This window comes from Ictalurus furcatus, chromosome 26 (assembly GCF_023375685.1).
Source record: "Ictalurus furcatus strain D&B chromosome 26, Billie_1.0, whole genome shotgun sequence".
In the NCBI taxonomy this organism is placed as follows: domain Eukaryota; kingdom Metazoa; phylum Chordata; class Actinopteri; order Siluriformes; family Ictaluridae; genus Ictalurus; species Ictalurus furcatus.
This window is the reverse complement of record NC_071280.1, coordinates 18,014,294-18,025,512: the sequence shown is the minus strand read 5'-3', so window position 1 is coordinate 18,025,512 and position 11,219 is coordinate 18,014,294. Positions and strand designations below refer to the sequence as shown.

Here is an 11,219-nt window from a genome sequence, read left to right as displayed (position 1 = left end):
TTATATGTTGCAGTTTTACAATAAAAGGGTGAAAAAGATTTTGACATGTTTTAAATTTGTTTGTTTTTTTAATCACAAAAACCTGCCATTTTAACAGGGGTGTGTGTAGACCTTTTACATCTATTGTATGTGTGTGTGTGTGTGTGTGTGTGTGTGTGTGTGTATAAGAATCATACAGAAAGTAAGAAGTATAATGTATGTACATATTAATTTTTGTTTGAAGCCTTAATGTATTTGTCCATTTATTATTTCTGTGTTTATTTACTTATGCATCTGTTGTTTCCTGTATTCATTATTTATTTGTCATGTAACTATATATAAATCAGTGCTTTATTTTTGTATCTCTTTGATCCTTGTGTTGTTTATTTGTTCGCTTGTACATTTTTTAAATTCAATAACTTTCATTGTGTCAGGATCCGCTGCTTCGTATGAGAAGGTCATTCCGGGTGTTTTTTTTTTCTTTTCTTTTTTTTCCCCTCCATTCTCCACAACAAAGATGGCGTCCCGAGCGTCCCGTGCTTACCGTCTCGACCAATCATAAATCAGCCTCGCGCTGTTACTACCAGCCAATCAGCGCTTGCAAGACTCTTCTTGAAAACATGTCGCCCATGAAGCTGTGTGTTCCAGGTAGGTGAACGGTTTAAACAGTTCATTTCTCTGTGTTTGGCGGCCCGAGGTTTGGAGCAGATGTTTAATGACACGTCGCGGTGTTGTGTGAGTGGTTTATTTTGAGTTTGTTTGGAAGATTTAAGGTGAATAAATAAAGCGAAGTCATCTGTAGCGTTTGACTGAATCATCTGTAGGAGCAGCAGCACGCGCTCCAGCGTGGGACTTTTTTCAGTTCTAGTGTTTAAAAATAACGGGTTTAAGAGTTTATAGTAGCGTTCCAGCGATGCGCTGGTGATTATTCGATATACGGGCTGTGTATACTACAGGGGGGGGTGTTCTGGGCGTGTGCTGGGCGTGTGCTGGTGTGGACTTGTTAAAACTCATGCTTTTTCCTCGTGAGAGTGAACTTGTTGGGTGAGCCACGCCCACCGCCCGGGGCGCGTCACTGCGCTCGAGACAAACATTCCATTCCATATGTTTTGATCGAATTCCAGGTAAACGGCCACGTGCAGACCCCGAAGTGTAAACGTATAACACGAGATACGTCTAAACACGTCCCGAGCGCTCCTTACGCAGAGTCTGTTACTGACAGGGCAGGATTTTACACATGGGGTGGCAAAGGGTGGGGACTTAGGGTGGGGACTTAGGGTGGCAGGAGAACGTGCAGGGGTGGGATCACGTGCCTACGACGTGCATATGAATACAGGACTGTTGGAAAAAGTTACAAGCCTGTGGCCTGTTGGAAAGAGGTACGAGACTGTGCGTATAGATACAGGACTGTTGGAGAGAGGTACGAGTCTGTGCGTATAGATACAGGACTGTTGGAAGGAGGTACGAGACTGTGCATATAAATACAGGACTGTTCTAGAGAGGTATGAGTCTGTGCGTATAGATACAGGACTGTTCTAGAGAGGTACGAGACTGTGCATATAAATACAGGACTGTTCTAGAGAGGTACGAGTCTGTGCGTATAGATACAGGACTGTTGGAGAGAGGTACGAGTCTGTGCGTATAGATACAGGACTGTTGGAGAGAGGTTCGAGCCTGTGGCCTGATGGAGAGAGGTACGAGTCTGTGCAAAAACTGTTCCTCATCCAGAATGCCGTATCCTGTGTGTGTCAGGTGCATGTTTTCAATCTCGTATCGTTCAGTGTGTGATTTTGAAAATGAAAAATCTGTGCCGTTTCCTGATTTAATGAACGTTTGCCAGGTGAAAGGCTTTGCAGCGTGGAGGACTGCACCCCTGGCGCGGGCACGTATCTGCGGCACGGCTCCGTTTACGCCTCGCTGGCCGGCTACGTGCTGAGGAGGAACGAAGGCGAGGAGGTGAGGACGTGAGCGAGTGTGACACACAGCTGTGTGTGTGTGTGTGTGTGTGTGTGTGTGTGTGTGTGTGTAGGGTTGATTGTGTAAGCTTGTGCCTTGCAGGTTTCAGCAGACATGCCCACTTTATCTCTGTCCTCATTTCTCTTCAGCGGAAATGCTTCAGATACTTTTCTTCGTCTGACTTTAGGATTGTAAAAGAATTTAAAGCGTATCTGAATCTGTTTGTTGTTGTTGTTGTTGTTGTCATAGCTGCCGGTGATCTCGGTAGTTAAAGAGACAGAAGCACAGCTTTTGCCTGACGTCGGAGCCATCGTCACCTGTAAGGTAGGTGTAGGTGTGTGTGATGTGTTTGTGAGAACACTTTTTTCCCAGTGCTAGGAAACACTTTTAGGGAAATAGAAAATCCTTCCGTGTATTACTTTTAACGGTTCGAGATGAAAACCGGCCAAAACTGGATCCAGCAGAACTTTTTCATCAAACGAATAGACCAGTGGAGATGTATATCATTTTAAGAGTTCTGAGGTTCGGTGCGTAAACAGTGCGTGTACACACAGTCGCCTTCTTCATGGACCGCAGTTCATATATTTCTTTCTCTCCTCTTTTGATTTTTTTTCCCTCTCCTTCTCTTTCTTTCTGTCTTTCTTTCCTGTAGTTTATTTTTCATCAAAATAAGAGATGACTGAGCTTTTTGATTCTCTCTCTTTCAGTCCTTCCTTGAAGTATTTCTTACTTTTCTATCATTCCTGTATTCCAGCCAATCAGCATGTATCTATGCTGCTAGCCCCGCCCCCGATAACTCTCTCTTGGTATTAGTGCTGAAGTTGAGGATGCGTTAGTACCAGGCTTGTGGCCAGTGAGGGGGTGTGTGTGTGTGTGTGTGTGTGTGTGTGTGTGGGGGGGGGGGGGGGGGGGGGGGGTTTGGAGAGGATGTAGTTTTCATTTTCATGAATAATCTTCAAACCCCCACGCACCGTTCGTCATTTTAACGGCAGCGGTGTTAATGACTCGAGAGGTCGTCATGACAACAGAGAATCTGAAAACGGGCTTTTAAAACGTTTATGTAATCGTGCGAGACGAAGCTTCGGCACTGGCGTCGTGACATATTTTTATTTATTTATTTATTTATTTTTCCCCTTGTCCCTTTTGCATGAATATTGTGCGTTTGTGTGTCCAGGTGACGAGCATCAACCCACGGTTTGCGAAAGTGCACATCCTCTACGTGGGATCTACACCTCTGAAGGACCGGTTCAGAGGCACCATCAGGTACACACACACTTGCTGATGAGCTTGGAGACGTGTGTGTGTGTGAGAGAATAATATCATTAATGAACACTGTATGGGTCATGGTTTTTTTTGGGGGGGAGGGGGAGAGGTTCTCAGATTTAAAAAAAAAAAACCCCCCGAAAACATCCGATAATTGTGCTGACTGGACGCGAGTGAAGCACAGGGTAATGTCTAGCAGATCCTAAACACTCTGAGATGACACTGGGACCTTCAAAATAATGTCATTTAATCATGATGTCAGTAATATCAGTGTAACGTGACTGATAACAGACTAGAGCTGCAGCAGGTGATATCCTTATCACTTTATCTCCCAATACACATTTCTCAGATATTACAGTATCACAGTATCTTTTAATAAAAATATATATATTATAGGTTATAAACTCTGGACGCGTTAAAATGGTAAAATAAAAATTCTAAAGGAATGTTTACGTTCCTCCTGTGCAGTTATTTTTGTGAACGTTACAAAGCATTGAAATGAGACGTTAGTATAAATCAGACTGAATGCGGTTTCATAGATTTGGGGAATCAATAACTACAGGGGGCAAATAGATTTTCACACAGGCCCAGGTGGTACTGGATAACTTCTTTTCGCTTTGATAAATCGCATTGATTTATAAACCGCACTATGTGTTTACTCGGGCTGCCTTTGTTTTATCTTGGATTTAGTTTTAATTTCTGAAACGGTTTAGTGTGAGATCTATACAAACACAGAAGGAATCAGGACGGGGGCAAATACTTTTTCACAGCACTGTGTAGATGGATGGAGATATGGAGAGATGGATACGTATCATGTTTTGTAGAAGTATTATAACGTGATATTTTTGTGCTGTTGCCCAGTCCTGCTCCAAACCTTTCTCCAGTTACCTTCCTGCGTTAAATCCATCTTCAGGAAATGTGAGAGTCACTCCATGATGAGGATGATGAGGATGATGAGGGTGGGGAGGATGAGGATGAACTAGCAGACGGAGCTAGAATGTCTCGATGAACGGTTTGCAGGAATGTTTCAGAGCGGTAGCAGGTCAGGTCCGTCCGGATAGTGAGAGTGCTTATTGTAATGTAGGTTTGTAAAGAAGGAAGCCCCTGGCTCGGGAACTGAACTCCTGCCATGGGGAAAGGTCACGTGATTTAAATGTTGAGGCGTGATCATGTGACTTTAGGAAACCGTTCAGAGAAACCTTGTGCTGTTTGCAAGACTCCAGAAACGACTAGGAGTCCGTTTAGAAGTTTAGAAGTGTGCAGGTGTAATAAAGTTGTGTGTAAGTGTTGAGTGTAAACAGAGGAGGTCATGTGATTCAGATCTGATTTATTACACACACACACACACACACACACACACACACACACACACACACACAGCTCTGCTTTTCCAGAAAATACATTAATGCTTTCAGGGGTGAACAGTGGTGTGATCTCTCTCTCTCTCTCTCCCTCTCTCTCACTGTCTCTCTGTCTGTCTGTCTCTGTCTCTCTCTTTCTGTGTGTCTCTGTGTCTCTCTCTCTCTCTGTCTCTCTCTCTCTCTGTGTCTCTCTCTCTCTCTCTCTCTCTCCCTCTCTCTCACTGTCTCTCTGTCTGTCTGTCTCTCTTTCTGTGTGTGTCTCTCTCTCTCTCTCTCTCTCTCTCTCTCTCTCTGTCTCTCTCTCTCTCTCTGTGTCTCTCTCTCTCTCTCTCTCTCTCTCTCTGTGTGTCTCTCTCTTTCTCTGTGTCTCTCTGTCTGTGTCTCTCTCTCTCTCTCTCTCTCTCTCTCTCTCTCTCTCTGTCTCTCTCTCTAGGAAAGAAGATGTGAGAGCAACAGAGAAAGACAAAGTGAGGATGTTTATATATGGATATAAATATAATATCGTTTGTTTTCTGATCTTTAGCGAGGTGCAACACCGTTACGACGTTATGTTCGTAAGACGAGTGAAATTCTCAAATTACAGCTCTCCAAAACAAAGCAGTCCGTTCATTAATGTTATCTAGAAGGAAATGCAAAATAAAACATAGGTATAATGTATATAGCATGCATCATTTTTATTATTAAAAAAGGTATTTAATAAAAAATAAAATTTTCTATATAATCTTTTTTCCGCTGCAGGTGGAGACGTATAAGAGTTTCAGGCCCGGTGACATCGTCCTCGCCAAAGTGGTATCCTTTCCCCACGTGAGCTCTTCTGCGTTCATGTTTTACCGTGTCTGCCATTTTGTTGTTGACACTTGACCCCTTCGGTCAGATCTCGTTGGGCGACGTGCAGTCGAACTACCTGCTGACCACGGCGGAGAACGAACTGGGCGTGGTCGTGGCCCACAGTGAGGCAGGTGAGTGGACACGCCCACTCGAGAGAGGATGTCTCTCTGGATATCTGTTTATTTCAAATCCATGGAAGGAGTCTCCAGTGTCAGTGCTTTGTAACAGAGTTTATACATTGCAGTTTCTTTCTTTCTTTTTGATTAACTTCAGCACTGGGTTTTTGTCCGGGTTCTGGGGTGTGTGTGTGTGTGTGTGTGTGTGTGTCTCTGTGAATATCTTGAATATTAATTAGTTTCCCTGAAGCGGTAAGTAATGAGATGGCGATGGACAGGTTCCACATTTCAAATTAGCTGCGTCCCACTTGCCCTACTTATACTATACACTAAAAGTATGTACTCTTTTTGTGAAGGAAAAGTACATACTTTCGAGCGTGTAGCAAAACAGTGCGTAAGTACTGGGACATACCGACACGTCACGTAACGGAAGAGAGCGCTGTTGCCTAGTTACGCCCGCCATCACCGTAAACACGCTCCTCGCCGCATTTCCGCTTTTCTTCATTCATTCATTATTCCTGATCATTTATACTATCACTTAATTTACCCTCCCCTCGTCCGCAGGTCGACTTCGGCAAAGCAAACCGTCACAAAACACCTCCTCCTCCCTCCTTTGCGCAAGGAGTTGTGGGTTATATTAGCTTTAAAAAAAAAAACGCATTCTTGGTTCCACACTTTGAAAATCTACCGGAAATAGACGCCCATCCGGTACCTTTTGGGATCCTCGTTGCTACACACTGCAATTTGGGACGTGGTGGTTCTAATCCGAGATGATTTAGGACGGATAGAAGGGGCCGAACGTTTCCTCCACGAGAAGTCTGCTGCGGCGTTTACGTCACGTTTGATTAACGCGCTCGCTCTGTTTTACAGGAGTACAGATGGTTCCCATCAGCTGGTGTGAGATGCAGTGTCCTCGAACTCACAATAAAGAGTTTCGCAAGGTGGCGAGAGTGCAGCCGGAGTACCTGCAGGCGTGAACGACCCCGAGCGCCAACCTTTACCCTCGGAACACACAGCTTCACACACACACACACACATGTAAATGTCACACAACTGGAATTCCTGGAGTTGGTAAACCCAGTTTAATGCAAATGGTATTAAATGTCATTAGAAAGGAGTGCTTTGACCAGTTAGCGTGAGTGTGAGCCTCATCCCATCTAACAGGAATCTCAGACTCTTTCTTTTCCGAGGAACAAACTGGAGAAGCGAAACATGACCAGCTAGCGCGGGGGTGGGCAGTCTTATCGGGAAAGGGCCGGCGTGGGTGCAGGTTTTCATTCCAAACAAGCAGGAGACACACCTGATTCCACCTGATTAATCAGTTGATCTTGGCTTTCAGTAGACTCAGGTGTGGCTTCTGCTCGGTTGGAATGAAAACCCGCATCCACACCGGAACTTTCCGGATAAGACTGCCCATCCCTGAGCTAGCTCCACCCCCACGCCCAGATGGGCGTTTCTGAAGTAATGCTGATTGTTTGTCTTTTAGCGTGCACTGTTTTCACGCCTCTGTAATGCACATGGACCGCTAACGAAATGCTCAGAGATGATTTCATTTGTTTTGTGTTTTTATTTTTTCTTTCTTCTTTTCAGCCATGGCTTTATTCTGAAGTCTTGCCTTTTTTTTTTTGGTTCTAAATGGTTTCATTTCTGTACACGGAGAGGTCATGTATTTACAGCAGTCTGAATGAATAAAGTGAATCAAAATATGAGCGAGTTGATGAAGTCATTCTTTTGAAGGTGGACTGAAGTTGCTATAGATAGATAGATAGATATAGTTGGGGGCAGGGGGAAGAAAGAATGAAAATGACAGACATAATTAACTCTATCCACTTAACCGGCTTATACAGTTACTCAAAGGAAGCATGATGGTGTCAAAGTGTTAAGTTTAAGGCCTGCGAAAAAGAAAACGCTCCTGATTTGTTACTGGGAGCAGAAATGTAATGTTGCAGTTCAGTCTTTCTCCAGCAGGGCGGCTACACACACTCGTGCACACACACTGAACACTAAGCAGGATGTGGCGGTTAATTCCACGCTCACGTCCGTCACCACATCAGTCATCGAACCTTGTCGAGTTCTGACTCGGAGCGTTCGCGTCGATATGAAACTTCTTATCGGGCGGCGCTGAGAACCCAAGTCCCGCCCCTCTGTTCTGAAAGTCCATTCGGCGGTTCTGTGCTTGCTCAAACTGTCCCAGAAGGCCTTGCTGTAGATTCTGCTGGCCCTCCTTTCCCAGAGCCATGTTGAAGCGGCTGGCGCTCTGCCCGATCGGCTGGCCGCCCTTCTTTAATCCGCCCATCAGACGAAGGAACTTCAACTGTCGCTCCGAGCTGTCGAACTGCACCGTGTCCCACTGACCGAAATTCTGCGCACACACACACACACACGATATGATTCTTTATACCACAGAATTCTGATGGGTCAGAAGGTGTTGATTAGTGTTCTATATAACAGCAGCTCTGACGGTAGTGTAGCTGTAACTACATCTTCAGGACGGAGGATTTAACTCGTTTCATAGAACGTTAAACACAACTATAAATGGATAAAAAGTATGAGACGTTCTTTAGTATGTAAAAGTGGATGATCGTCAGTAAATTACCGTGCTGTAAGAGGAATAAAACACTTCAGGAACGTGCTGTTATGAGAAAACAATCCGTTTTAGAGCAATAACAGTGCATCGACTTCCATCACACCATCCTGTCACTGATTAATTTTCTGCAACAGCCTGACCCCGGTGTTTATCCCTGTATTTAAAGGCATGCGTGTATATCTGGAGAAGGTGTGTGTGTGGATACGTACCGATTTGGGTTGTGATTCTTCATCCAGGTCCTTTTCCGAAGCTGAACTCCGCGCCTGGAAATCACATGATAGCACCATTAGATCACTCATTTTCCTGTGTGTGTGTGTGGGGAAATGTCATCATGGTGTGTGTATATACATATATATATTTATGCTATATCTCTCAGCTCTGCACAGAAAACAATACAATATAAACTTATATATTAAATATATTTTTTCCCCAGACTCTGTGTGATGTAGAATCTGTGTACTCACTTCATCATCCCCTGCTCCGTCCTCGTCCATCTCTCCGTCCTCGTCCTTCTCCTCCGTTTCATCGTCTCCTTGTTCCTTTCGTTTCTTCTGCTTTTTTTTCCGCCCAGGTGGATCTCCGTCGTCTTCGGTTTCTCCCTCCACCAGTCTTTTCTCCTCCTTCTTCTTCTTCTTCCTCGTCTTTCCTCCTTCCGTCTCCTGCTCTTCTCCAGGTCCAGCGTCCTCCTCAGTCATCATCTTCCTTTTCTTGCGTTCTTCTCCTTCAGCTGTCTCTCGTTCGTCACTCAGTCCACTCTCCTTCTTTTTCTTCTTCTTCTTCTTCCTCTTCTCCTCCTCTTCGGTTTCTCTCTCCTGCTCTTCTCCTGCCTGAGCGTCACCTCCTCCTGCTTTCTTCGTTTTCTTCTTCTTTCTCTCAGTGTCTCTGTTCAGCTCCAGTTCTGCCGTCTCTTCTCCTCCTCCTCCTTCGCTCTTTTGCTTCCTTCTTTTCCCCTTCGCTGATTTTTGGGACGTTTCTTCGTCGATGCTACTCGAGCTGCCCTCCTCAGACGACTTCTTTTTTGACCCTTTTTCTTCACAAACTTCCCTTTTGCCTTTTGTTCTCTGCAAGTCTTTTTGTGACATCGCTCCATCCTCTGTACCTTCCTCTTCTTCTTCTCTTGCTCTCTTCATCTTCTTTTTCTTTCTCTCCTTTTCTGGAACTCCAACATCCATTGTTTGTGCACCTCCTTGACTGACGCCTTCCTTCATCTCTCTCGGACCGCAGCTTCCTGTAAAATCAACAAACAATTAAACTCAGAACTTCACAAGCCTATGTTGGAATTTCTGGAAAGCTGGGGAAAGTGCTATATACATAAACAGAAAACATTTTTTCAAAATTTAATTCAATACTTTGAATTAATTGCCTCACAGAGACATCATTCCTTCTTTACCAAGAGTGCCAATAATTCTGCCTATGTGTGTGTGTAGATCTTGTGTATTTTGGCCGTATTGTCTCAGTGTTTTTATGTTTAACCCACCGACACACTGCAATGGACATCTGTGCTTGAGGATAAAAGTGGGTTTTAAAACAGTTAGTAAATGACAAAGTGTGTCACGTGTCCACTTCATTACAGCCAAAACATCCCTCTGTCCCAGACACTGTTCAGTCTAAATGGAGCAGCTTTGCAGACATGTTACCCCTTTTGTTTAGCTGAACAAACAGAAATACTCGAGTAATAAACAATAAACAGACTGCTTCTGCATATGGAGATCAGATCAGATTAGATTAGATGTCACACGTTCAAATTCTAACCGTCAGTGCTGCGTGTTCGCGTTATTATTTACAAAATATATATCATTAAAATATTGTCAATAAATCCACACACGCACACACAACGTACCATTTTAACTGTAAAATAAACGTATAATTCAACTTACTCAAAAACTACACGTTGGGAAGAAAAACCTCGCGTCCTGCACAACGCGGAAGTAACCCGGAAGTGCTTCAATAAACTTCCTCTGGAGCAGCAGTGCGCATGTCCCTGGCAACAACAAACCCCGCTAGAAATATTTATCATAAAAAATGTGATTTTTTTTTGTTTTTTTAAATCGTGTTTTGTATACACAATGTGAAACAGTTAGTCATTAAGCGTCAGAAATACATATGTGCACTTTAGCAAGGTTTAAAATGTAAATAAATAAATAAATAAATAAAAAGGTTAAACAGGGACTCATCATAATTTCACCTCATTTATCTATCTATCTATCTATCTATCTATCTATCTATCTATCTATATATATATATATATATATATATATATATATATATATATAAACACACACAGACACACACACACACACACACACACACACACACCTATTATATAAATACACACGTTTATTGTTTACATTTACAGTATGTCAGTGTGTATACGGTTTCACAATGTTCCCCGGTTGTAGCTACACACCACTTTTCTAATATTACTACACATTAAAACGACACAAATCAGACCTTTATCACACAAAAACACTCATCATCATTTTTCATATTGTTATTTCCATATCTTCCATCTTCTGTTCCAAGCTCTGAGGCAAAATTAGTCCAGTTAAATCTTGTGATTTGTATAAATGTGAGATTTAGCTAGGCTATTTTTATTATTATTATTATTATTATTATTATTTAAAAATAATACCACGTGCAAGGTCAAACATTGTTCTAACACAATGATGAATTTCGTGTAAAGCAGAGATAAGTGTGCCTCTGAATTTCTACAATATATAGGCTAACATCTGACAGAAAAGTCACGTGAACTTCAACATGTAATAATCATGTCTTTCACGTGTGTACACACGTGGACATCTCACGCCTGCTGAAAAAAAACAACAGTAGAAACCGTCATAGAAATTCGAATGGTTTCCACTACAAGTACCATTACAAACCGTCATCTAATCAATAAAACCATTACTATTACTATTATTGGTCTTTAATGGTATTCACTAGACATAACATAGCCACCCATAGAAGGCAACAAATTACCAGTAGAGACCCTCAGAGACCATTAGTGTTTCCATTAATACCAATACAATTCCCATTACAATCATTAAAAACATTACAATTCCCATTACAACCATTAAAACCATTACAATTCCCATTAAAACCATTACAAATTCTGTGAGGGTTTCTACTGTT

The 11,219-nt window shown here is 42.8% G+C and overlaps 2 protein-coding genes across 3 annotated transcripts; one reads left to right on the top strand and one right to left on the bottom strand.

The window, feature by feature from the left end:
- Positions 1-475: 475 nt before the first annotated feature.
- exosc1 (exosome component 1) lies at positions 476-7,212 on the top strand. Of its 2 annotated transcripts, none has more exons than XM_053615397.1 (8): positions 476-627; positions 1,820-1,935; positions 2,185-2,259; positions 3,110-3,198; positions 4,993-5,026; positions 5,298-5,348; positions 5,434-5,518; positions 6,374-7,212. In XM_053615397.1, exons 1-8 carry the CDS (start codon positions 600-602, stop codon positions 6,478-6,480), a joined length of 585 nt encoding a protein of 194 aa, XP_053471372.1. In that variant the 5' UTR covers positions 476-599; the 3' UTR covers positions 6,481-7,212. The 2 variants fall into 2 exon arrangements, with proteins under 2 accessions (XP_053471372.1, XP_053471373.1); XM_053615398.1 differs by lacking the exon at positions 476-627 and adding an exon at positions 1,254-1,673.
- On the bottom strand, positions 7,112-10,060 carry knop1 (lysine-rich nucleolar protein 1). The gene is made up of 4 exons (XM_053615394.1): positions 9,968-10,060; positions 8,555-9,318; positions 8,300-8,353; positions 7,112-7,865 (listed from the first exon to the last, which is right to left on the bottom strand). Exons 2-4 carry the CDS (start codon positions 9,296-9,298, stop codon positions 7,554-7,556), a joined length of 1,110 nt encoding a protein of 369 aa, XP_053471369.1. The 5' UTR covers positions 9,299-9,318; positions 9,968-10,060; the 3' UTR covers positions 7,112-7,553.
- Positions 10,061-11,219: the final 1,159 nt, after the last annotated feature.